Below are 27,026 nucleotides of genomic sequence, written 5' to 3'. Positions count from 1 at the left end.
ACAACTGCCACATCCTTTTATTTGATTTTATTTCCTAGATAAGTGTCAATTCCATCTGCTTCTGATTTCCCACGTCACTGCCCTGGTCCACACACTGTGATCTTCTGCCCCCATCTGAGTGCCGCATACTCAGCCTTGTCCCTGCATCAGACCCCAGCCCAGCACAGTAACCAGAATGGGCTTCCTAGACACAAATCTGATTTGTTCCGCCTTCCACTTCCTAGTGGCTTCATTCTCGTGCCCTCACTCAGGGCCCTCACACATGCTGTTCCCTGCACCTCCGACACCCTTCCCAGCTCCCTTCACCTGGCTAACTGCACTCATCCTTGAAGCCTCCACGTCAGTTCCACCTCTTCCAGGGAGGCTTTCTCCCACCCGGCTTGGGCGTGAAGGCCCACCCACTCTATTCTGTCTTGCAGCACCTACCAAAGAGGCTAATACTGAGTTGCAGGGCTCCTTAAAGGCATGGCTGCATCTGTCTTGTTCCACACAGTACAGAGAAGTATTTCTTGAATGAATGAGCAAATGTGTGAGGCAGTGGACAGAGAGGGGGTGGCTCTATGGCTGATTCTAAAATGAGCCCCAGATCCCTCTTGGTGCTGTCAGCCTCACCCTCTCTACACCACCACGATGCAAGAGTGGGCCTTTCTTGCCTGCCAACCTTGTCCTGCTGTCGCCTGAGCTGCCCCGTGCCCCGCGCCTCCCTCCTGTAACTCCGTGGTTGCAGGAGTGCTCCATGCTCATTCCCTCTTCAGTTATTCCTATGGTGAGGGAGAATGTCACTCCCTCTGACCTTGGGTTTGCCTTTTGGAGTTGCAGGGAGAAACCCCTTTCTCCCTCCAAGCCATCTGACCACCTTTCAACATTTGGAGGCAGCTTTCGCACAGGCTCTGTCTCCGCTCGGAACATCCAGCTCTGGCTGTTTCAAATATTCACAGCCTTTGTGCCCCCTGGGGAGCGCTGAAGATCCCCCAAGGCCATGGCCCACACTTGGAGCCACCTGTGCCTGTGCTAGAAGGTGAGCTCTCCCTTTCCAGCCAGGCAGATGGGGAAGCGGTACTCAGTTTTCTGAGTGACATGTCTCATCTGTAGAATGGGACATCAAGCCCTTCTATAAAGAAGCAATGGTGATGGTGGACCTTCTGCACAATGCCTGCGTTCACCGAGCGCCCCTCGCCACTGCAAGTGTTCACATGGGATGCTGAGCGCTGTCCCTGCTCCAGGTGTCATCTGTGGACCCCAGAGCACCATCTAATGCCACCGATGCCTCCCTTGGTTGCAGGTCCCAGCCTGCCATTCATGCTGCCCGCATACGCCACTGGCCACCACCCAGACACCCAGAAGTCCATTCTTCCTGTTCCATATCTGTCAGCCCCAACATGGAGCTATCTTAGCTTTAGCCCATCTTTCCAGCCCACAGCTCCCATCCAGCCTGATGCAGTCTGCAGGTGTGAAAGGCCTGTCTTCTTTGCCTTTCATAAAGTTTTTAACTGGAAAAAAGAAAAAGTGAGCCATCAGGGCGCAGGAGAGAGCCCTGTGGTCCCTGGAGATGGCTCAGGGTGGCCGGCAGCTGAATCCACAGCAGGGGCTCGAGGGTGCGTAGGCTTGAAGGAGGTGCTGGTGGGTCGGAAGGTGTCCCCCGTGGGGGCCTAAGTAGATGCAAGAGAAGCTGAGCTCCAGCTTCAGGTCTACAGCACCCACTCCACTCTGCCCAGCAGGAAGCAGCACTGTGCTTTTGCCTTTTCCTGCCTCAGTTTCCCTTCTAACTCCCCCTTCACCATCACCTCACTTGCATCTTACCCAGGCCTCTTCCTTCAGAAGAAAAGTCTGTCTTTGAGACACTTTAGATCCATTCAGTCGGCAGGGATGTCTCCCCCCGCCACCTGCCATCACAGCCCCCACCTCAGATTCAAGAGCAGCTGCCACAAACGCAGTGACCTGCAGGAAGTGAAAGAGTGAAGTGAATGGGGGCAGAGTAATAGCAGCCAGTAAAGACTGAGGGATCATTGTGGGCTTTGAGAACTATTTCAAGAATTTTAGGCCAGTCGCAGTGGTTCATGCCTGTAATCTCAGCACTTTGGGAGGCCAAGGCAGGAAGATCGCCTGAAGCCAGGAGTTCAAGACCAGCCTGGGTAACAAAGCGAGACCTCATCTCTACATTAAAAAAAAAGAGAGAGAATTTTATGTGGTTTAATTTATCCTAACCACAACACTATAAGGTAAGTGCTGTTATAATCATCATCACTCCAGATAAGGAAACTGAGGCACAGGGCATGAAGGAACTTTCCCAGTGGTCAGGGCAAGAGTCCCAACTGGGGTCTCTCCACCACATTTAGCCCTCATAAATTTGCTGTGCCCAAACCTCAGGGGCCCTCACAGGGACAAGACAGCCACCCCTTTATTCAGGGTCTCAACCCAGCCCCTCCTCTTTTGCCCCCAGCACTGAGGCTCAAGGTCAAAGGCCATTTATCATCTCACACACAGCCTGTTCCACTCATTGACTTTCACTGCTGTGTCCCTAGGGTCATTTGAGTTTGTAACCCCTAAAATAGGGAATGGGGAGGAGATGTGGCAAATCGGAGGGCTCTCGCCCCTCTGAAAAGGGGCAGCCCCTCCTCAGCTCCACCCGATTGTCTCTAAGTGGACTGGTGGTCTGGTCTTGCCAAATTTCTCATTTTTTAAGAGATTCTGGAAATCTGGCTTTGATGTGAAATCTCTCAGTCTTTAAGGTTGGTGCCTAATTAAAGTGTTTAGGACACAGTGAGGGCTGGGCAAAACCTATCTGCCCTGCCCAGTTCGTAACACTCACCTTGAGCTTTCCTTGCCTGTCACTTGTCCCCTGTCCTCCCTTCTATCCCCCAGCCCAGAAAACAAACCAGCATTTCTCCCTGAGAACTCAGGGCCCCCAGTTTGAGAAACACTGCATTAAGAATTGCTGTCACTTTATTTATTTATTTGTTTATTTATTTGTGAGACAGGATCTCAGCTCTGTCGCCTAGGCTGGAGTACAGTGGTGTGATCATGGCTCACTGCAGCCTCAACCTCCTGGGCTCAGGCAGTTCTCCCACCTCAGTGCCCCAAGTAGCTGGAACTACAGGTGTGCACCACCATACCCGGCTAATATATTTAAATTTTAGTAGAGAGGAGTCTTGCTATCTTGCCCAGGCTGGTCTCAAACTCTTGAGCTCAAGCAATCCGCCCACCTCAGCTTCCCAGAGTGCTGGAATTACAGGCTTGGGCCACTGCACCTGGCCTGCTGTCACTTCAGTTGGCTTCTTGTCAACAATGAAATTATAAACAAAATGCAGAGTCTTTTCAAAAACTTGAGGACCCTCCCCCTAGAAGAGATCTGGATCCCAGTTTGAGAAGCAGTGCTCATAAATCCTCATGATGGCTGCTAATGGGAAGGGCAGGGGCTGTTGTAGAGTCCCTCTCAACTTGTCTGTGTCTTAAACCCGGAGTCCAACCCCTGGGGACTTCGCAGTACATTCGGTAACGAATGGGGGAGCAGTCAGATAGTGACTCAGAAAGAACACGGACCTTATGATCAGAAAACAGGAGTTCGAGCCTCACTTTCGACATTAACTCGCTCTCCAGCTCTGAGTCAGTCTTTAAAGAACTCTCTACGCCTTGTGTTCCTGTCTTTAAAATGGATATAGTCATAGTCATCCCTTCAGTTTCCTGGAGTGTGGAGAGAACCAAATTGGATAATGCATGTTGAACTGTTTTGTAGGCTAAGCTCCATGAAGCTCTATGTGTTAATTTGGAGGTGTTTGACAAAGTGTTTCCCTATATCTTTAGGGTATGATACATAAACGTGGGCTGGATGCAGTGGTGTGCCGGTAAATGTTTAACAACTGGCTCTTGGCAGGACGGGGAGTGGGAGCAGAACTCCGGTTTGTATCGTTCGCCAATTCCTGTGGTATAAATACCACTAGCTGGGTGCAGTGGCTGGGCCTGTAATCCCAGCGCTTTGGGAGGCCACTGCGGGAGGCTCGCTTCACGCCAAAAGTTCAAGACCAGCCTGGGCAACAAAGCAACACCCCATTTCTACAAAAAATTTTAACAGTTAGCCAGACATGGTGGCATGCACCTATAGTCTCAGCTACTCAGGAGGCTGAGGCAGGAAGATGGCTTGAGCCCAGGAGGTCCATGCTGTAATAAGCCATGATCACACCACTGTACTCCAGCCTAGGCGGTAGCCAGACCCTATCTCAAAAAACAAACAAACAAACAAAAAAACTCCCATATTGGCTGATGTTAAGCCGCTGACATGACACACTAGCACATTGCTGGCTGGATGTTACTATAATTGGGCAAATTTGCTAAGAATTGAAGAAAGACGAAGCCCCAAAGGGTGTACATTAGTCTGGAGAGAGAGAGCCTTGTCTTTCTTCCTGTCCCTTTCTCAATACATTCAGCAAAGATATAGATGCAGGTTGATGGTCACACTCACTGGATTTGTAAATAACACACAGCCAGAAAAGATGGTGAATATTTTGGAGAACAGAATTAATATTCAAAAGCTGTCAACATTCACCTTCTAGGAATTATGGGCTAATTCTTAGAAGATGAATATTAACAGGAGTAAATGTTCTGTGTCCATTCTTGAGACAAAAAGACAACTTTACAAGTAGGGGATAGGGAGACATGTTTTGTGTAGAGTAGAAGAAAAAATGGCTGGGTGCAGTGGCTCACGCCTGCAATCCCAGCACTTTGGGAGGCTGAGGTGGGTGGATCATTTGAGGTCAGGAATTTGACACCAGCCTGGCCAACATGGTGAAATACTGTCTCTACTAAAAATACAAAAATTAGCTGGGCCTGGTGGCACGTGCCTGTAATCCCAGCTACTCAGGAGGCGGAGGCATGAGAATCGCTTGAACCCAGGAGGTGGAGATTGCTGTGAGCCGAGATCACGCCACTGCACTCCAGCCTGGGCAAGAGAGCGAGACTCCGTATCAAAGAAAGAAAGAAAAGAAAAGAAAAAAATTGAGGTTAAATTGACAATAAGGTCAATTCAACTCCACAGTGCAACGGGTGATTACCAAAGAGTGATAAATTAATGGCCATGATGACTTTACTCAGTACTCTGTGACTTAAAGAGAATTTTCACATATGGCAAATCGTTACTATTTTGCTATTCACAATAACCCAGTGAGAGAGGTAAGATGATAAATACCCACTGATGAGGAGACTGAAATCAGAGAGGTTAATGGTGACTTGGCACTTTTATCTTCCTGTCAATGGATGATGGAATAAAGGCTCAAACTCAGGCCTTCTGACCTGGGTTCTGCCCTGTGCTTTGCACCCTGCTTGGAGGCCTTGCTTTCATCGGGCAAACCAGAAGATGTTCCAAGGGGAGGCCCAGGTGGTAGGTGGACTAGCAGGCAGGTCTCTTGATGACCGCCTTGGGAGTCCTGAAGAGCAGAGCTGTTGGGGGTGTTGGGTCACTAGGGCCGCCCCAACAAAGGACCGCAGACCTGGCAACTTAAACAACAGAGATTCCTGGTCCCAGTGTCGGAGGCTGGAAGTCTGAAATCAAGGTGTCAGCGGGGTTGGTTCTTTCTGAAGGCTGTGAGGGAGGGATCTGTCTCAGGCCTCTCTCCTTGGCTAGAAGTTGAGCATCCTCTCCCTCTGTCTCTACATCATCATCTCTCTGTGCAAGTCTCTGTGCCCAAATTTCCCTTTCTTGTAAGGACACCAGTCCTGTTGGATGAGGGCCCACCCTAATGACCTCATTTTAACTTGATTACCTGTTTGAGGGCCCTCTCTCCAAATAAGGTCACATTCTGATATATTAGGGGTTAGGACTCCAACATATGAATTTTGGGGGACACAGTTCAACCCATAGCAGGGGGACTCTGACAGGTGCCTTCAGAATTTGGAGATGTGTCTAACAGAGGAGCGAGATGGTCAGAGCCTCAGGGAGCTGACAGGCATTCAAAACCCTGGGCTATCCCCATCACAGGAAGAGCCAACGCCCTGAGGGACAGGTCGACTCCCTGCCACTGTCCAGTCCTTGGGCCCCTGGGCTGCTAGAACACTAATTCCCCACCTGGCTCCATGAAGAGCCACAGGGCAGCCTCCAGCCTCCCCTTCTGGCAGTTACCCTGGGCAGTTAGTATGCCAGCTTCCCAGCTAGTCCCAGGCCTGGCCCCACGGTCCGCTCCCCCTCCACCGCCACCACCACTGCTTCTGCCCCATGCTGGCTGCCGACACTGCCTCCAGCAGAGGCTTGGGCCCAGCTCCACTGGGCTCCCCAGAACTCCATGGATCCCACCATTTACCTCCTCACCTCTGCATCAGGGAGAAGGAGGTGGCCTGCTGAGGAGTTAGGTCTTTAGGGGGTGATTGCCTCCGTCCTCCAGAGGAACTCCCACAGTTCCTACCCTAGGTGCTGACCTGGCCTGGTCTGGTGGCTTCTTGTGTGAGACCATCTTCACAGCACCCACTCTGGGCTTCAGGATGGCCTACAATCATGCTCTCCTCTTCCCACACCCTGTGCCAAAAGCCACTGCCATCCTGGGGCACTTTCCAAGGCAGGAGCTGACATTAGCTCCTCTCTGTTTTGGGGCAAAATCCTGACTTTGACCGGGTGCAGTGGCTCACACCTGTAATCCCAGCACCTTGGGAGGCTGAGGCAGGCAGATCACTTGATGTCAGGAGTTCGAGACCAGCCTGGCCAACATGGCAAAACCCCGTCTCTACTAAAAATATAAAAATTAGCCAGGTGTGGTGGCAGGCACCTGTAGTCCCAGCTACTCAGGAGGCTGAGGCAGGAAAATCGCTTGAACCCGGGAGGCAGAGGTTGCAGTGAGCCAAGGTCATGCCACTGCACTCCAGCCTGGGCGACAGAGTGAGACTATGTCTCAAAAAAAAAAAAAAAATCCTGTCTTCAGGAACCTGACCTTCAGACCCAGTGGCTGATCATTGCAGGTCAAGAGAATGGCAGGTGCAGAGGTCCTGAGGTGGGCAGAGACCCAATGAGTTTGAGGACCAGATAGGGACTGGTGGAGCTGAAGGCACCCACAAGGTGGAGTCACCCCTGTGAGCCCTGGCAAGGAATTTGGATTCTGTCAGAGCTGTGAAACCATTGTCAGATCTTAAGCAAGGATGTACTATGGTCCTCACTGCATTTTTTAAAAGATCACTCTGGCCATGCTGTAGAGAGAGACAGAATGGAGAGATGGGACGATCAGTGCAGAAGAAAGATGGTGCTGGCCTGGTCCAGGGTGATGACAGAAAAAAATGCAGAGACCAGTGGGCTTGAGAGATCAGATAATGGTGAAACCAATAAAATTTGCCTATGGATTAAATAGGAGGGCCAAGGGAGAAGAAGATGTTCATAATAACAACCATGGAACAGCATGGAAAATGGCCAGACCCTGGAGCTGGGCTGAGGGAATTGGATGGCTTGAAAGATATGGCAATGTAGATGGGGAGGATTGAGGTTTGGAGGGATAAGACGGACATTCTCCAAGGTGGAACTGGGGAGGGCAAAGACAGGGCTTTGAGGCTGGTGAGGAGGCCCCCTTGGTGAAAGTGGTAGGGCCTTGGTGGACACATGGACATCCTGCCTCTCTCTCCCCTCCCTCCCCAGCTGCCTTCCAGGTTTGAAGGTGTGGTTACAGCTTTGGCCTTGATTTAGATCCCTCAGAACACCCCTTGGCATTTTTTTAATTAAAAAAAAAACATTTAGCAGGAGTGTCTGGCACATTCCACGTCTTCCCATCAAGTCTGCCCACAGTCTCTGGGCTAGGATCTAGGCTAGACACAGACTACCTGGATGAAAATCCCAGCTCTACCCCTACTAGCTCTGCAACCTTGCACCGGTCACTTTGCTTCCTTAGGCCTCAGTTTCCCCACTTGTAAGGTGGGTTAAGGATTGTACTCGCAAGGTAGGGTGACTGTGAACATTAATTGAGCTCAGAACAGTGGCTGCTCCCAGTAAGAGTTGTGTGTGCTGGCTTCCCTGTTACTAGTTTTAGCCTGCTGGGCTCTGCAGGGCACCTGTCCTGCCCTTTCCACTATTCATGACTCTCGCCAAGATAAAGCATGAGTCTTGGGTGCCTCTTCCCTGACCTTCACAGAGGTGCCCAAGGAGGCACAGCCCCTGAGACACACAGCACCCCATGCCAGCCTTGGGCATCCTGCCCAGTTGGGGCTTTCCCTGGCTGTGCTCAGGGTCTTGCTTAGGTGTTGCTACTCTGAGACACCTGTTGGGGTAGCCCTGCCCTACCCTGTTAGGGGCCCCTCCTCCCTGCTCCCGCGGGGCCCTAAGGACACACCTGGCACAAAGCCCTCTATCCATCTTGTCTTTCTCGATGACCACCAGGTCTCAAGGGCAGAGGCCATGTCATGCGTGTAAATGGGCAGTACTTCCCAGGAGCTGCCCCAAAGGAGGTGCTCACTAAACGCGTAGAGCACAGAAGGCAGAGGAGCGCATGGGGTGGGAGGAGGCCCTACTTTTCTTCGGATGCCGTTACCAGCAGTTCCCAAACCTCAGCTTTTCTAGGCCAATAACTGGCCTTACAAAGTCTTTTTAAATTTAAGTCCCAAAGCTGGGCATGGTGGCTCACGCCTGTAATCCCAACACTCTGAGTGGCCAAGGTGAGAGGATTCCTTGAGCCCAGGAGCTGGTGATCAGCCTGAGCAATGTAGCAAGACCTTGTCTCTACAAAAAAATTTAAAAATTGGCCGGGCATGGTGGCATGTGCCTGTAGTCCCAGCTACTCAGGAGGCTGAGGTGGGAAGATAGCCTGAGCCCAGGAGGTCCAGTGAGCTGTGATCACACCACTGCACTACAGTCTAGACCACAGAGCAAAACCCTGTCTCAAAAAAAAAAAGGTTGAAGTGCAGTGGATGTGCTACGTGTGGTGGCTTCTGAATGTCTCCCTCCTGTCCTGCAGCCCAAGCTGCAGCCCCCACAGCTCAGTTGCGGGGCCACAGGCTTCCCACGGCATGACCCCTGCATGCTAACAACACTTGTGGCTGCTCTCTGCCCAAGGAAGCGTCCAGTGGCTTGAGTAGACCCCACACTTCCCGCAGGGCTCCCAGAGCCACCATAATTAGCCACTGTGAATGATCACCTGGCTGGCTTCTAAGATCAGCAGCTCGGCCCTCACCTGTACCCGTCATGCCGTTTGTGATGAGCCTGCCGCTGAAGGGCTCTGAGAGCTCCCTGGTTCCACTGCGCCCCACCCTAGCTGGGGGTTGGTTGGCAGCAGGATCATCCAAGTCCGGGAGAGAAGGCAGATGAGCAGCAGCCAATGCCACAGGGAATCCAGGCTGTGGGACAGGCAGGCAGGACCACTGGGAAGCTGATGTTAACAGCTGCTGCTCGTTAAGTGTTGACCCTGTGCCAGGCACTGTGCTGAATTCTGCACATGCTCAACCACATTTTAATCTTCACATCCACCCATGCATCACGTGAGGGACCCCCAGTTTTGCAGATGGGGAAATTGAGGCTCAGACAGGTCAGGTAACATGATCAGGGTTATGGTCACTCAGTGGCTGGGTGGGGTTTGAACCCAGAACCAATTGACTCAAGGGCTGTGGTTCTCAACCCTGGGGCAATTTCACCCTCCAGGGACAAGGGTCAATGTCTAGAGATACTTTGTTTGCCACACTGGGTAGAGGATAGAGGCCAAGGATGCTCCTGACATCATACAGTGTGCAAGGCAGCTCCCACAATAAAGAATCGTCCAGCCTGAGATGTCAGCAGTGCCAACTGGAGAAACCCTGTTCTAGAATCCAGGCTAGGAGCCATCACACCATGGACTGCAGAGACCTTGCCCAGGGCAGTGGGTTCAGGCAGGGGTAGAGAGCACAGCCAGCCTTAGTTACAAGGATTTGCCGAGAGCACGCCCCAACATCTGCCGCCTCCCCACCGCCCACCCCTTGGTGAGTCTTCATGAGGCTTCTTGGTGCCACTGTAGCCATTTGAGCCCCAGAGTAAAGTGTGCTGAGTTACTAGTGTGCTGTGTGGGGACGGCAAGATGCTGAGCTTACTGTGAAGTCCTTGGTCATGGACAAGCCTCACAAGCCCCATCTCTTTCTCAATCCCACTTACGTTTGCCTGGTTCTCCAAGAAATTGGTGGTCCACTCAGCCTAGACAGAGCCTTGCTGTTCTCATCACTTCTCCTACCCCTCTTAAGGGCCAGTTGGATCCTCCAAGTTCTCCAAACCTAGCACCAAGTGGCACCAGGAAGGCAAGGTGAGGTGGTAGGGGGCTGTCCGAGGGCACCGCTTGGCTATGTCGGGGTAACGACATGTTCCCAAAGGATAGCCGACTGAGGTCCAGGTAGGGGGCGGGGTGGCGTGTCGCCATGGGATTCAGGTGTGTACGTCGCACAGGAGTTACACTTGGTTGTGAGGACCACAGAAGCCAGAGGAGCAAGGGGCTTGTTCCAAGTTTAACTAGCATTCATTTTTTTTCTTGTTTTTGGCTAAAAAGTAATATTTCCACAGTAACAAAGGGAACCTTCTCAAATTTGAAATTTATTTCAGACACCTTGGTCGTAGCACATTTTCTAGAATTTGTATTCCCAATGTTTCAAACAATCAGCTTGAGATTTTGAGGGGTGTGTTTAAAAGGATAATTAAGGGTAATTCAGCTTAGCTCTGCAGGCTTCCAGGGATCTTGATTTCCTTCTTTAAAAGGCAGGTGTTTGGGGAAGGTGGGGTGCGTGTGTTGGTTAGTCTGTCACTACCCCCAGCAGGCAAGCTTTAGCACGGGGACACTGGGGAGGCAGCTTGGGGTAAAGGAGAAAACCCAGGGACCTTGAGGACAGGAAACCTGATTTGCAATCCTAGCCCCACCCTGTGATAGCACAGTGAATTTTGGCAAGTCACACAACTTCTTAGAGCCTCATTTTCATTATCTTTATAATGGGGACCCTGCCAGGAACCTGATAGGGTTATCTGTTGGGATCAGACAGGTTACTGTGTGTGGAAGTGCTTGGTCAATGGTAAAGTCCTATACAAATCTAAGCCCATGTTATTACTCCTATGATAACAAGTCTCGGCCAGGCGTGGTGGCTCACGCCTGTAATCCCAGCACTTTGGGAGGCCAAGGTGGGTGGATCATGTGAGGTCAGGAGTTCAAAACCAGCCTGGCCAACATGGTGAAACCCCGTCTCTACTAGAAACACAAAAATTAGCTGGGCATGGTGGTGCATGCCTGTAATCCCAGCTACTTGGGAGGCTGAGGCAGGAGGATCGCTTGAATCTAGGAGGCAGAGGTTGCAGTGAGCCAAGATCTCGCCATTGCACTCCAGCCTGGGTGACAAGAGTGAAACTCCGTCTCAAAAAAAAAAAAAAAACAAAAAACAAATCTCAGGTTGTAACCTCAGCTGGCATTTGGAAATCCGTGCTGAAGATCCTGAACGGGCTCGGAGTGGGCTCTCTTTACCTCCACCCATCACATGTTGGAGGTTCTGCCATGTGCCAGGTACTTGGGATTTAGCAGTGAAGAAAACAGATAAAAAGCCCTGCCTCCTTTAGAAACACACACACACACACACACACACACACACACACACACACACACACACACACACACAGCCCCTACCTTTTTGGAGCTTACATTCTTTTTTTTTTTTTTTTTTTTTTTTTTTTTGAGACAGAGTCTCTCTCTGTCACCTAGGCTGGAGTGCAGTGGTGTGATCTCAGCTCACTGCAACCTCTGCCTCCCAGGTTCAAGCAATTCTCCTGCCTCAGCCTCCCGAGTAGCTGGGACTACAGGTGCCCGCCACCACGCCCAGCTAATTTTTGTATTTTTAGTACAGACGAGGTTTCACCATGTTGGCCAGGCTGGTCTCGAACTCCTGACCTCAGGTGATCTACCCACCTTAGCTTCCCAAAGTGTTGGGATTACAAGTGTGAGCCACTGCACCCGGCCTGGAGCTTACGTTCTAATGGAGAAAAAGAAAAGTTAGGCATCAATGTAAGGGAGTAGATGATATAGAAGGGTGGAAGGGTAGGGTCCTGTAGGGAAAGTGGAGGGGAATAAAAGAAATGGGCGTGTGGAGGCAGAGGGCTTGCAGTTTTTAATCAGGGAGACAGACTGTGCCTCATTGAGAAGGAGACATGTGAACAAAGGCTTTTGGGAGGTGAGGAGTCCGCCATGTAGATTGCCAGAGGAAGAGCATCCTGGGCTGGCACGGACCTGGAGTTTCCAAAGCACCACAGGGAGCCCAGAAGCCAGGGCAGAGAGAAGGTGGCGGGGGAGATAGCAAGAGGTGAGGGCAGAGGGGACAGGGAGTAAGGATGAGACCAGATCCTGCAGGACCTTCCGGACCTTGGCCCTTGCTTGGAATAAGATGGAAGGCCTGGAGGGTTTAGAGCAGAGCAATGCCATAATCTGACTCCCTTTTTCTTTTTCTTTTTCTTTTTCTTTTTTTTTTTTTTTAGGCGGAGTCTCACTCTGTTGCCCAGGCTGGAGTGCGGTGGCGAAATCTTGGCTCACTGCAACCTCTGCCTCCTGGATTCAAGCAATTCTCCTGCCTCAGCCTCCCAAGTAGCTGGGATTACAGTTGCATGCCACCACACCCGGCTAATTTTTGTATTTTTAGTAGAGACGGGGTTTCACCATGTTGGCCAGGCTGCTCTCGAACTCCTGACCTCAAGTGATCCACCTGCCTCTGGCCCCCCAAAGTGCTGGGATTCCAAGTGTGAGCCACTGCGCCCTGACTCCCTTTTTAAAGAACCTGTTGCCATGTTGAGAACAGACTGTTGGGGTGAGGCTGGAAGCAGGCTACCCAGTAGCTGTGGTTTGGATCTCAGGCAGCATCCGGGGAGAGGTGAGAAGCAGTGGGCTGCTGGGTCCAGAGCCAATAGGATGTGCCTTCAGAGTGGATGTAGGGTGTGAGGGAAAGGCAGGGGTCCAGGGTGTTCCAAGGCATGGGCCTGGGCAGCTGGAAGGAGGGAGAAGACTGGGCGGAGGATGGGGTTTGAGGCAAAAGAGCAGGAGCTCATTTTGGACCGACCATGTTTGAGCTGTCCACTGAAGACCCAGGTGGAAATGCCAAATAGGTGATTGGATAGATGCGTCCAAGGATTGGGAGAGAGGACCGGGCTGGAGGAAACTGGGAGCTGCCGACATACGGGTGGTGCTGGACGTGATGAGACCGCAAAAATGATGAGATCTCCGAGGAAGTGAGCGTGGAGAGGTGAGGAGGACCCAGGCCTGAGTCCTGGTGCTCCTGCATGGAGAGGGAAGGAGAACTGGATGGTCCCCGGGGACTCAGAAGGAGCAACCCGGGAGGCAAGAGGTCAGCCAAGAGGGGAAAGTGTCCTCCCTCCACGGGAGGAAATAATTGAAAGAGGACAGAGTGTTGTGACTTTGCCGGGTGCAGTGGCTCACACCTGTAATCCCAGCACTTTGGGAGGCCGAGGCAGGCGGATCACAAGGTCAGGAGTTCGAGACCAGCCTGGCCAATATGGTGAAACCCCATCTCTACTAAAAATACAAAAATTAGCCGGGTGTGGTGGCGGGTGCCTGTAGTCCCAGCTACTCGGGAGGCTGAGGCAGGAGAATCGCTTGAACCCAGGAGGTGGAGTTTGCAGTAGATTAAGAACTGACGGCAGCATTTGCCAATGTGGAGGCTACCGGTGGCCCTGCCAGGAGCATTTCAGTGGAGCAGCGGGAGCTGCATCTGACAGGATTGGGATTCAGGGAGAATGGAGGAGCACAAATGAGACAACTCTTTTCAGAAGTTTTGTTGCTACTGGGCAGCAACCTGTAGGATAAGTAGGGTTAAGAGAGATTGTTTCAGGAGGCCGGGTGCAGGGGCTCACGCCTAAAATGCCAGCAGTTTGGGAGGCTGAGGCGGGAGGATCACTTGAGCCTGGGAGTTTGAGACCAGCCCAGGCAACATAGTGAGACTTCGCCTCTATTTTTTAAAAAGTAATAAAAAATGAAAGAAGAGCGCTTATTCCAATGGGGATGTAACAGTACTTGTGCATGCTGCTGGGGGAACTCCAGGGAAGAGGGGAATGTTGATGAAATGATGGTGTGGGAGAGAATTGCTGGAGCAGTGTCCTTGGTGTGGAGGAGGGACGGAGCTGGCACACGGAGGCACGGCTGGCTGTAGTCGGGAGCACAGATAGCTCATCTGGAGGAATGGGATCAGCTGCTGGCAGGCAGAGGGTGTGGTGGGAGGCTCTGGAAGTTCTTCGGAAGCTTCTTTTTTCTCAGTGAAGGGGAAAACGGGCACAAGCTGGGAGTGAGGAGGATGGAGGAGAGGTTGGAAGTCAGAGGAGGAAGAAGCTGCAAAAAACTCCTGTCGGGGTGTGGGAGCAGGCATATTTGTGACTGTGCTGTGAGAAGAGTGGCCTGCCGGGCAGCACGATGCCAGCTGAGCTCGTGCCGAATCCACAGTGAGACTGGGTGGGGTGGCTGTGTGTCTTTCTCTGGCCACATTCAGGTGCGTGGTTGCAGGGGAGGAGTTGGTGAAGCTGGATTTACCTCTTAAGAGAGTCAAGAGTGTACGCAAGGGGTCAGGTGCAGTGGCTCATGCCTGTAATCCCAGCACTTCAGGAGGCCAAGGTGGGCGGATCACTTGAGGTCAGGAGTTCGAGACCAGCCTGGCCAACATGGTGAAACCCTGTCTCTACTAAAAATACAAAAAGTAGCTAGTCATGGTGGTGTGCACCTGTGGTCCCAGCTATTCAGGAGGCCGAGGCACAAGAATTGCTTGAGCCCAGGAGGCAGAGGTTGCAGTGAGCTGAGATCGCGCCACCTGGGCAACAGGGCGACACTCTGTTTCAAAAAAAAAAAAAAAAAAAAGCCAGGCGCAGTGGCTCATGCCTGTAATCCCAGCACTTCAGGAGGCCGAGGCAGGCAGATTGTCTGAGGTCAGGAAGTTTGAGACCAGCCTGGGCAACACGGTGAAACCCCGTCTCTACTAAAATACAAAAAATTAGCCGGGTATGGTGGCAGGCACCTGTAGTCCCAGCTACTTGGGAGGCTAAGGCAGGAGAATTGCTTGAACCCGGGAGGCGGAGGTTGCAGTGAGCTGAGATCGCGCCACTGCACTCCAGCCTGAGTGACAGAGCAAGACTCCGTCTCAAAAAAAAAAAAAAGTACATGCAAGGGAGGTTAAAATGGTCAATTGTGTGTTATGTGTCACCGTCAAAAGAGCCAGGAGATTCAATGTGTAAGAGCAAGCTGTGGGGAGGGGTACAGAGTGGTGAAATGAAGCAGAGGTTCCAGAGGAGTCGCAGGATTTGGAGGTCAGGGAGCTGGACAGGGTGAACTGGAAAGAGGAAAAAGAGGAGATGGTGGTCAGCGAGTAGGGTGCATGGGACTGAAAGTGGGGGGCTGCAGTTGCTGCAGTGATCTAAGAGATGACCTTGGGAGTGCATGGCTGAGGGAACAGGGAGGATCGCTGGAAGAGGAGCTGCCAAGGAATGGAGAGGCCAGAGATGTCTGGAAGAGCATGCAGCAGGCTGGACAGGAGTGGTGCTCCGGAGAGTGACATGAGCCAGGAGCCAGAATCCGCACGAAGGAAGCCTCCCTAGCTGGGGGTAAGATGCAGAGCCAGGGCTCTGGAAACAGCAGTGAGGGGCAATGGGGGGCCATACCCACCCTTAGGCCAGTGGTCGAGCCACTGCTGGAAGGGAGCCTGGCATCTGCTTCTGGAAGGCAAAGAGGATGCTTCCAGAAGAGGTGGAGCATGTTGGAAATGTTCCTTAGGACAGACAACACAGTAGGAGGGTTTCAGGGGCTGGGGAGAGATGGCAACTGTAGGAGGGTCTAGGGCCTTGTGGGGCTCAAAGTGCAGGAGTTGAGGGGGTCTGGGGCTTTCTGTGGTGACTGATGCAGTTGGGGATAAAGGGCAGCATGAGATTGAACCTGGTGCCCTCAAGGCCGAGGGCAGGTCGAGGGCTCCCCTGGCCCCGTGGTGCAGAGTGGAAGGTGCAGTGTCAGACCTGCAAGGACAGCCGGGTGGCGAGTCCGCGCAGCACTTCCACGGGGGTTTTATTTACACATCCCACTGCCCGCTGCCATTTGATTTAATATTCCCAAAAATTTGTTTAGAAATGCAGATGGACTTTTTGTTAACTATTCACTTCTCTTCACTCCGGTGACACCCAGACCCCAGAATGCAGTGATTGGCAGGAATCCCCCTAAACACCTGTTCAGGGCAGTAGCTGAGGCCCGTTCCTGCCTCACAAGTCCTCAGAAGCTTCCCAAGGTGAGGGGCAGGACCCTGGGCCACTAGGATTGTCCTGACACTGTCATGGGGAGCTGTTAGCTGCAAAAGACAGAGAGGAGAATTGGAGGTGCCAGAATGGGGCTCCCCTCACTAAGAAAGAGGAGGGCTGGGGCCTGGGGAACACACGACACACGTGGAGACAGCTAGCAGGGTGGCCAAAGGCCTCCCCACACCAGGCAGGGTGGAAGAGGCAGGGCCCTGCCCAAAGCCCCGGTGAAGCGGGCAGCACTCTGTGCCTTGCCAGCATTTCCAGAGGCAGAGGTTGGAGGGAAGGCAGCAGCACCCTCATGTCACAGATGAGGACAGAGCTCCAGGGAGGAAACGGCATTCCCCGGGCCACACAGCCCGACATGAGCAGATCCCAGGTCGACCAGAAGCCACAAGGCTGCCCCCCAGATCCCTGGCAGCCAACATCTGGATGCAGCCAGCATCTGTAGAGAGATGGGAAGGTAGGTAGGATGTCTCAGACATGCACTGGGTGACTCCCCTGGCACCTCAGGCATTTGGGACACGGCTGGGGCAGGGCAGGAGTGGGGCCTTAGCAGAGCCAGGGGATATTATGGGGATGGGTGGGCTTCCCAGCCCTGGCTGCCTGTTAACCAGGAGGCCAGTGGAGCCAGAGATGGCTCCCACACACCTGGGAGGAGGAGAGGGAAAGACTGGCTACTGTTTGGAGTCTCAACCACCCTATGAGTCCCGAGGCCATGCGATCCCCTTGTGTTTGCCCTGGGTTTCAGCCACATCTAAGCCACTGAATCTGGCCAGATGTGCCAGGTGTTGATCCGGAGGGAGAGGAGAGGAGAGTGAGGATGGCTCTGAGTGACCCATCCCTCCCTCCAGGGGCCATACAGCCAGCAGGTCAGGGCACTGCCCAATTCAGGGTCCCTGGATGTGGCCCTATTGCCTGCCAGGCAGAGCCACACCCTGGAAGGTGGGAGAGAAGTTATAGCACCCCTCAGGATCCCATGTAAACACCATCCCACAGCCCAGCCCTGTCCGTGCAGAAATGGGGACCAGGCCTGTGTGGCACGTTTTTATGGGGTGTGTGACCTGCTACAAGCAACCACCTCATTAATGGGGAGTAAGAGAAAACCTGCTGTGAATCCAAAATGTGCCTTCCCTGTGGGCCAGCGGGATGCTCAGATCCCAGCGGCCCAGCCCCGCTCTCCTCCTGCCACCAGCAGTTTATTGTGTTGTGTGTGGTGGGAGGGGTGTCAAGGAGCATCCCATTAGACTGAGGAATCCCACGCAGGCAAAGAGAGGAAGGAGGCCTCATTCATTCCACTAACCTTCGCATGCACCTGCCTGCCACACAGGACCCTGGGGACCCCAAGGTAAGGCCCACCCTGCTGTCTGGATGCTGAAGGTGTAGGGGTGAGGGCTCAGCCAGGTGTGCGTGACAGGGGCAGAGCCACCCAGAGAGAGCTACTCTGAGGGGAGGACGGAGGGAGTGAGTGGGAGGGCCGCGTCCCTGAGGACCCCATAGAGGAGGGGGTGCTGAGCTGGGACCAGGCCTCACTCATGGTGAGCAGCCCCCACTCACTCGGTGCGGGTCTGCTTCCCGGCACAGCTCCGTCGCTCTGCTCCCTCCCTCTGTCCCCCTCCTTCCTCCCAGTCTGCCTTGGTTCCTGCCTCTGTCTTAGGAAATTCTTGGATTTCAGAGCTGGAAGGGCTCTAGGAATGCTCTGACTTAAGCCTCTCCTTTCACTTCTGAGGACACTGAGGGACAGGGAGGTACAGCGACTTGCCCAAGGTCGCACCATTATTTTGGTGTCCTAGTTTTTCTTTGTTTTTTGCTTCTATATATTGCATTTGTCTCTTTCGTGTATGTTTGCAAAAGTGACACAGAAAGACAAAGTCACACAGAGAGACAGCCCCCTTGATAGCAGCAGAGAGTGTCGGGGGTACAGAAACATCCCAACACAAACAGGGAAGCGCACAGCTGCCCTGGACTGGAAGCAGCATGGGGGCAGCCAGGAGGAGGAGGAGGAAGGTGTCTGATGCCCCTGGCCTGGCCTTCGGAGCGTCCCCTCTGCTGACCGTCACCAGAGGCGGGGGTTGAGGTACAGTCTCCCCTCCTCCCTCTCTGGAGCTGGGTGTGACCCCAAGGACTAGCCAGAGGTCCCCCGGGGCTGGTGCTTAGCCCGGGCAGGTAGGCTGGATGGCGGAAAGTGGGGCCTGGTTTAGGGATGGCCAGAACACCGAAACCAAGGCTTTGTGGTCCTCAGAGCGCCAAGTGGTCTCACTTTCTCCCTCTCTCTCTCTTTCTTTCTCTCTCTCCCTCTCCTCTCGCGTTCTCTCGCTCTCTCTCTCTCTCTCTCTCACACACACACACACACACACACTCACTCAGGCCGCCCCAGTGAGGGTGATCGTATTCTCCTAAGGAGAGCTTTATTGCTGGGGGTGTAGGGAAAAGGGAATAGAGGAAAGAGCTCTCTCCCAAGCAATCCGTTCTCCCTCCAGTCTCGCTTCCTTTGTTCCTCCCTTCCCTTCCTCCCTATCCCCTCGCCAGCTTCTCTTCTCTCCTTCCAGCCCCTTCTTCCATGTTCCCCGCTCTCCCGCTCCTCCTGCCGCGCCCGCCGAGCGGAGTCCCCGTGGTGGGACCTTCACGGAGGGCAGGAGGGCGGGACTGCGGCTGGGGCCCGGCCTAGGTGGCCATCTTCCCGCAGGGAAGGAGTTAAGTCTCTTCCCCGCATCCCTCCTCCCTCCGCCGCCTCCCCGGCCGCCGCGGAGTCCTGCAGCTGGGCCCCGGGCTGACCTTCACCGGGAGGGAGGCCGCGGCGCGCATGCCCAGGCCGGGGACCGGCGCGGGCGGAGGGAGGGGCGGCGCGGGCCGGGCCGGAGCCCCCCCAGCTCCCCGGCCGCCGCCCGCTCGCTCGGGCGCGGTGGGGGCGAGGCGGCCGAGCCCGTCCCGCAGGCCGCGGCGCATCTCTCCCTGCGCGGGGAGCGGCGCTTTGCCATTTGGTGCTGGTGGTGCTTCAGCGAGGGAAGGAGCGATGGGGGGACGGCAGGGGGGACTGCGGCGCCGGGCGCCGGGCGGCCGCCCTCGCCCCCGACAGGCGCACGGCCTGCCCCAAGTGCGGCGGGCGCCCTATTGCGCTGGGAGGAATCCAGGCTCTTCCCGGGCCTCCTTCCCACCCGCAGGAGCCATCGGCGGCGTGGCACACCGAGCGCCCTTCTGGGGTTAAGCCATTGGGGATCCTGGCCTTTGTGAGGAGGGAGCCCTGGCCCGGGCCCCCACACTGGCGCCGCCCCAGCTTTCTGGTCTGAAGGCTCCTCCTGTCGCCCACCTAAAAGCAGTACGCAAATGTGTCTGGGCCTGCCTTGTGAATGGGGCCCACCACGGGATGTGGAGGTGCTCAAGGTGTGCCTGTGTTTGCAGAGCCATGTGGCTTCCTCGACCTTTTGGTGCTTGTATTGGTGTGCCTGCTGTGTGTGTGTTGGGAGGGTGTGTGTGCAAGGTGTATCTATTGTCTGTGTACACTTAAGGATGTCTCCCAGAGGGGTGGCTCAGGAGGGGGCTTATGTATGGACTTGGGTGAAGCTCACCAGCTCCTCCACAGGGGCCTCACCATAGCCCCTCGTCTAACTACCTCCCGCAACCTCTTCCACCACCAAGACCAAGCCCGGGATCTCCCAGGCCCTGCCTCAAACTTCCCAGCTACCCAAACTGGAGTGCCCAGCATCTCCTCTGCTGTCTTCTTTTCCCAAAAGGTCTCTCCAATAGTTGAGAACACTGAGCTTTAACAAAGCCTAGGGGTGTCTATCTCCAACCCCCAGAACCTCCAAGGCCTGTGGTTTCCCATGCCCCTGCTAGACGCAACCATGGTGGGTGGGGGTGCCCATGGTAACTCACACCATCAGGTAAATGGCAGAGTACCAGCTCCATGCATTGGCTCATTAAGCTTTGCAAGCACCAGGTATCTGGGGTACTGTTGAGTTCCTGTGCCCAGGCATGGAGGAAGAGTGGGAGTTAAAGATCAGTCTCTGACCTTATGGGGACCTTAGCCTCTCTGGGAAAGCAAAGCTAATGTCCTTGAAGCACAGTGCACGTCAGGCCAGTCCAATGCCAATTCATGGTGCTGGGTAGATGGCAATGAGCATTTGGAGAAGAGAAAAATCTTTGCATACAAGTAGGACGAAGGAAGGCTTCCTGGAGGAAGTGGGGCCTGGGCTGGGCTTTAAAGAATAGGTGTGATTTGGACAAGCAGAGGGAAGGCAGAGGGCAGGCAAAGGGCATTCCAGGTAAAAGAATCGGGGGCAGGGGCTAAGAAATGGGAGTGAGCGGGGATTCTGGAGGTTAGCAGGCAGACTGGGCAAGTCACTTCCCCAGGTTCCCAGCAGCATGACCTATGGCAGACAGAGGCAGGCCACCCACCCATCCCCACCGTGTCAGGGCCCAGGCTCTGTGTGTGTGGGGGGGGGGTGTGGGGTAGTCTAGGCTAAAGCCCTGGGAGAGATTTGGTAGCAAGCGGATCTCTAGGTCCCCTTTCAAGCTAGGGGTGGTGGAGGAGCAACCTGGACCAGATGTCCTCCCTGACATTTCAGATTGACAGTGGGCACCTAAATGAACAGTGACAGCCAAGAGCACAACCAGGGCCAGCAGAAATCAGGCTGCAGGCAGAAAGGACCCCCTGGGCAAAGGCATTCTGAAGGGTTTAGGGTCAGTACCCTTCAGTCTTCAGGGCCCAACTTCAAGTAAGTGTTTCAACAAAGTCCCCTAGGCACTAGGCTATGGTCCTGCCCTCACCTGGATTCTCACAGTGAGGCCCCAGCAGACCCCCAAACTTGACCCAAGGGGCCTTGTTCCAAAGCCCACGGGCTCTTCCCCAAGAAGGAGAAAAAAGGGGCGTGGCCTTTGGGGACCTGGGTAGGCCCAGGACTCCCAGCCTGGGTATGTCAGGATTTGCCCCTCCTCCTTCCGGTCCCTCCTCCACTCCAGGGACTGCCAACTCCTTCCACACGCCCCTTCTGGGGCTCCCTTGCCACCTCACCCCACACCCCAGCCTCAAGACCCCTCTCTTTGGGGTCTTGAGGCCGGCCCAATATACCCACTATACCCAGCCCAGCTGCCCCAACTCCTCTGGGTCCCCTAACCCCACTCGACCCCCACCCCAAGGAAACCAAGCCCAGCTTGCCTCGTTCTCTCCACGCACCCACCCGAGCACCCCCCTGGCGCTGCGCCATTCCCCACATTCATTCTCTTCCTGTTCTCATGAGCACAATCCCTGTCCCTCTTTCTGAAATACTTCCCCTATTGCCCTCACTTTCTCACAGAGCGGCAAACAAAGACTCACATACCCAGAAATAGCCTCGCACAGAGCTGAAAGGCACAGGCCATGTCCTGCCACACACGCAGGCGCGCGCGCACGGAGGCTGTCGTGGAGGGAGGCACACATACAGGGCGTCTGTCTGCACGCACATAAGCTGCCACGCCACAAAAGGGCGCGGACACACACGGCGTGTGAGACAAGGGCACACACAGCAGTGGACGCAGGGCCACGCCGCTGCCCGGGCACACCCACCGCCGCCGGCCCCGGGCAGGCGCGAGGCCTCGCGGGCCGGGCTCCCCCGGTTCCTGCCAGCGAATGTTTCCCTGCTCGGCCTGCCAGGTCTCTGGGGAAAGGGCCTCAGAAATGCAGCAGGAGCCGCTGGGGGAAAAGTTGGAACTGACTGTTCCCTGCCTGGCGCGGCTGGCGAACTCCCTGACGGAGAAACTATTTGTGGCGAGAGCCGGTGGCCGGCGACCCCCCGCCGCCTCCCCTGGCGTCCCCTCCCCGCGCCGCCTCCCGCGGGCCTCGGCGGCTTCGGGCTGCAGCACTGCTGCCCAGCGCCCGCGGCCGGGCTGGTCGGCGCGCCTCGCCGCTTATCTGCGCTGTTTGGACAGCGGGCTTGGAAAGGCAGGCAGCCCCGTCCCCGCCGAGTCAACAGGCAGACCCCGGGCCGCCGGACTATTTCTGTCTTATCAGTGCAGGAATGCGGCAGCCGCGGCGGCGGCGGCGGCGGCGGGCGGGCGGCGGCGGCGTGGGCCGTGGGCCGTCAGGGCAGCCCTGAAGGGGCCCCCTCCCCACTCCGCTCGAGTAGAAGTGTGAGAGAGCCCAGCAGGACTCAGAGGGGAGAGTTGGAGGAAAAAAAAAAGGCAGAAAAGGGAAAGAAAGAGGAAGAGAGAGAGAGAGTGAGAGGAGCCGCTGAGCCCACCCCGATGGCCGCGGACGAAGTTGCCGGAGGGGCGCGCAAAGCCACGAAAAGCAAACTTTTTGAGTTTCTGGTCCATGGGGTGGTGAGTGGGGGAAAGTTAGCGGGGGAGGGCAAGCGAGCTGGCTCGGGCTGAATGGAGGGCTGATCGGGAGGGGCCGGGAGGGCGCTCCCGCTCTCCCACCCCTCTAGTGGGGGGCGCCATGGCCCACGGCCCGGCCCCGGGGCTGTGCTGGCGCCCTGGCACCCGAACACGTCGTCAGGCGGCCGGCCGGGTCTGACGCGAGGCGGGGAAGGGAGGCGTTTGCATGGCTCTTGTCAGGGGCGGGGGTGGGACTTGGGGACTCTACCCCCCAAGTGGGGGGTCCTCGCTGTAGCCGACAGGTTGACTTTCGTTCTTTTCCTTGTGGGCCCAGGTGTTGCCCCTGCCCTGGGGGTGGGGGTGGGGGATGGGGACATGGCAGAGGCTGGGCTGGGCTGTCTGTTCATCCGTTGGGACAGTGTCACTGCTTGTGTCTCCGGAGCAAGGAGCAGGTGACCCTGGAGGCACTGTAGCGGGAAGCTCGCAGGCTGAGCCACCTCTGCATCCCAGCGGGAGGGCTCTGGAGCTTCTGCCTTAGGGTGGGGGAGAGGACCGCTCTAGGGACTTAGCCCAAGTTAGGGGCTCTGAGGGTCTCCTTGGCGGACTCAGCCACCAGAAGCTGATGTCCTTAACTCCTCGAAGGTGTGAAGGAAGGGGCTGGAGTTGGGGACATGAGGCCTAGAGACCGAAGGGACAGGGGAGCACTGTCCTGCCACAGGCAGGCTGTGAAGGCACGTGGGAGCCCGGGAGGCTGGAGCTGAGTCAGTAGGGCCCGGCTGGGAGGGGTATGGAGGGGTGGGGAATGGGAGAAGCAGGGGCTGCGACTCTTGGGATGGGTGAGGGAGTGGAGGCCCTGTGTAGAGGAAGCTGTCGGGTTTACTATGGCCAAATTTGGTTGTGACCCCAAGGAAGACACCCTCTCAGTAAGGCCAGAGTCCCTAGGATTTTGGCCTTTCATGGGGATGGGGCTGGTGGCGGGCACAGCTCTCTGGGGGCTCTGAAAGCCTCCCTCTCAGGGCCTCTTCAGCAGATGGGCCAGTATCCCTGGCCTTGATAACTGGGGAGAGCAGCTGACAGGAAGAGGGGGACTCCCTGGAGTGGCCTGTCCTCCAGCCCCAGGGACCCCTGGGGGTAACTTCCCAAGGTGTCCATGTCAGCTAGCTGAGTTACCAGTCCTAACCTGGATGCTGGTGGGAGCCCCTTTAAAAAGGCCCATCTAGTGGGGAGAGGCTGTACACGTGGACTGTTTTTTTAATCTGGTCAACTTAGAGCTTCAGTTCTTGAGTGGCTGTGAGCCCCAGTGCCCCACCTAGCTGGTGGCCAGGCCTGGGCTCCATTCTGGGCTGCTACCCTGGAGGCGTGAGTGACAGGGTCAGGTGGGGCGAGGGAAGCAGACACATGGAGAGGCAGGTTTCACTGCAGGAGAGACAGGCAGAGACAGCTGCTGACCGAGGGTGGGAGGACATTAGGGTTAGACACAGAGCCTGGAGGACCAGGAGGGAGAGGTAGCAGTTGGAAGGAAAACAGCAAGCCCAAGAGGGCCCCTCCTCGTGCCTGGGGGTGAGGTGGGTGGTGTGTCCATGTTAACAGTGCCAGGGTCTGCATCCCCTGCCCTCTGATCTTCTTCCTGCTTTCGTGGTCCCAGTCCCCATCCCACCCCGCTCGTTCTGTTTCACAGCCCCTGAAACTCTCTCTGGCCCTCCCCATCTCCCTTCTGGAGTCTGGACAAGTGGGGTTTGGAACACTTCGCTCGATGCATTTGCATCTCATTTACACCCCATCTGACCACCCAGGGGTAGTGGCAAGGGAGGAGGAGCCGCCTCCTCTCAGTCTCCACAGCCCCCATGAACCCTGACTGCTGACCTCACTGGGGTGGGGATGGGAAGAGGAGGAGGTGGCTGCTGACCTGGGCAGACAGGAAGGGAAATGTGAGTGCAAGTGTCACTGCCCTGACCCACCCCAGGCCCCCTGGGCAACCCATCTCTAACGCAGTTCCCCTCCTCCCAATCAGAGAATCCTGGCTGTGTCTGGGGCACCCCAGCAGGCTGCCCTTGCCTGCCCTGCCTCCAGCCCTCACCCTGGGAGCAAATTATGGGGGCAGCTTGGTCAGCGAAGACCCTGGATGTGGGGACTTGGAGTCAGCCGAGGGGAGTAGGGTTTGGGACCCAAGGGTCAAAAGCAGGGACACAGGGAGCAGAGTGGCTGAGATGAGCTAGTGAGTACCAGGCAGAACCGCCCAAGAAGTGGAGCCTGAGAAGGAGGAGCAGGAGGAGGAGCAGAAGTCGGAGCAGGGAGCCGGGTACCGGACCTCAACCAAGCCGCAGGGAGCAAAGCCCTGGGCCCCCAGGAGGCAGCCCTTCAGGGGCTGCCTCGGCCAGGATGAGCTGTGTGACCTTGGCGAGGTCATTTTTCTCCTTGAGCCACAGTGGCCCCATCCGTCAAGTGGGGATGAAAGGACCTGCTCAGGCTGTCTTGCAGAGGAGCATGTGGATGTGAACATCTTTGAAAGGTTGAAAGGCGCCATTAATATTCATTTTTGCGGTACCTTCCGCAGCCCCGAGGCTCGCAATGCCCTGTGCAGTGCCTGGCTTCAGTTAGCTTCCTGCAGCCAGACGCCAAGCCCCTCCGCCAGAGCCGCGCAGATTCCGGCGCCCCTGCCCCTCCTACCCATCGCTCCCACCCATCGCTCAGCGCTCAGGGTCACCAGCCGAGGGTCTGGTGGGGGAGGGGAGACGCCGGCTCACCGCGCCTGGAGCGGGGGGCCCTGGTCTGACCCACGGGCGCCCGTTTCTGCTTCACCCCCGCCCACCCCCAGCGCCCCGGGATGCCGTCTGGAGCCCGGATGCCCCACCAGGGGGCGCCCATGGGCCCCCCGGGCTCCCCGTACATGGGCAGCCCCGCCGTGCGACCCGGCCTGGCCCCCGCGGGCATGGAGCCCGCCCGCAAGCGAGCAGCGCCCCCGCCCGGGCAGAGCCAGGCACAGAGCCAGGGCCAGCCGGTGCCCACCGCCCCCGCGCGGAGCCGCAGGTGAGTGGGAGGCCCGGCGAGGAGGGGTCGTGCAGGGGCGGGCCCTGGGGGACCCGCAGGGACCAGGTAAGCGAGTAGCGGGGATTGGAAGGGGCGAGGAAGAATGATTAGCAGGGAGCGAGGCTTCCCGGGTCGAATGCCCTCTGGGGAGGTGGGCTTAGGGGGCACCGGCCTGATTCTTTTGTGTGCCCACGGTAGAGACAGGCTGCGGCCGTCGGCAGCCGGTACCACTTCCCTGCACGCTCCCCTCACCCTTCTCCTTGTCACCTGCTCAGTCCTTCTCTCCACCCATCAGGTTCTGGGTGATGCTTCAGTCTTTGGGGTGGGGGCGGGGCTTCCAGTGGGACTGAGGGCAGAGCTGTAGGACTGTGTTCCCCAAAGTGTGGTTCTCTGCTGAGCCTTCCTGCCGGCCCCCGGGCTGTTTCAAAGCCACTCCAGATTTTCTCAATGGGACTCTCTGACCATGGGGGTGGAGCTTGGGGATTTGCCCTGTGGGTAGGTGGTCTCTACCCAGTCCTGCTCTTAATTCTTAGGCACTCTGGCCCAGGTCTGCTCTCAAGCCACCAGGGCCAGCCCATTTCCTTGCTTTCCTCCAGCAGCTGGTGGCACCCTCAAAGCCCCTGCTGGCTCCTGGCAACAGCAGTGCCCCTCCGGGTTTCAGTATTTAGCCAAATACACATGCTTTTTTTGCACAACAGATGGGTTTCTATAAAAGGTGTAATATCAATTTTACCTCATTATTATTTTTTACACATCGGGGAAAAATCACCACTTATAGGAATCCCATGATGAATTCTTTAGTAAAGTGCATCGTCATTTTGTACAGCAAATGGTAATTCCCTGATTTATCTTGTATAAATGGAGAGTTACACATAGATAATCTGTTTAAAACAAACCAGACCTTTAATGAAATCCGCTTGTTAGCCTTAGATTTCTGCATAGGGAGGGGGCAGTGCTTGAGAACACCACACGGGGGCAGTATGGAGCTATTCTCTGGGCTGCGTTTTCATCTCTTGACCCGCCAAGGTTTTTCTGGGGGTTTTTGGGTTAGTTAGAAGCAGCTGGTGGGTCAGAAAGAGCCCACATCCAGCTGCTACTACCCCGGGCCTAGTCAGTTTGGCCTCAGCCTGAAGTCACACCCATGCACATTCTGGGCGCCTATGGCTGCAGCATGTCCCTCACCCTGTTGCCAAGTAGTCCCAGGGCATGAGTACCCCCAGCCCATCAGCGTTCTCTTCCAAGCCCAGGGTGGCTGGAAGGGGTGCAAGTCCCGCCAGCTTCACACCGTCACCTCCCGCTCCATGGATAGGAAGGAGTTCGTCTCTCTCCCTCCCTCTGAGCTTAGGCCCTTTGGACAGGGCACCCCCTGCTTTCCAGAAAAGGTCTTCAGAACCTGGCTTCCCTCTCCTTTGTCCTCCCTCATCCCCACCTTTCCTCAAACACTTCTGCAGCTCGCATCTTTTGGCAGCACCGCCCCCACCAGCCAGTTCCTCCT

At 55.8% G+C, this 27,026-nt stretch overlaps 1 protein-coding gene across 3 annotated transcripts in view; it reads left to right on the top strand.

Moving 5' to 3' along the window:
• The window catches only part of SMARCD3 (SWI/SNF related BAF chromatin remodeling complex subunit D3), a 38,418-nt gene that overhangs the window by 6,397 nt on the left and 4,995 nt on the right, over positions 1-27,026 (top strand). Inside the window, exons 1-2 of one of the 3 annotated variants that reach the window (XM_004046508.5) lie at positions 22,195-22,507; positions 25,320-25,531. The exons of 1 other annotated variant lie outside the window; for it this stretch is intronic. In XM_004046508.5, the coding sequence (XP_004046556.1) occupies positions 22,430-22,507; positions 25,320-25,531 (290 nt within the window). In that variant the 5' untranslated portion in view covers positions 22,195-22,429. Of the gene's footprint in view, positions 1-22,194; positions 22,508-25,319; positions 25,532-27,026 lie in introns of those variants that run through there. One more of the 3 variants, XM_031012917.3, reaches the window with a different exon arrangement.

Source organism: Gorilla gorilla, chromosome 6, assembly GCF_029281585.2.
Source record: "Gorilla gorilla gorilla isolate KB3781 chromosome 6, NHGRI_mGorGor1-v2.1_pri, whole genome shotgun sequence".
Classification (NCBI taxonomy): Eukaryota; Metazoa; Chordata; class Mammalia; order Primates; family Hominidae; genus Gorilla; species Gorilla gorilla.
This window is presented reverse-complemented; position numbering and strand designations above follow the sequence as displayed.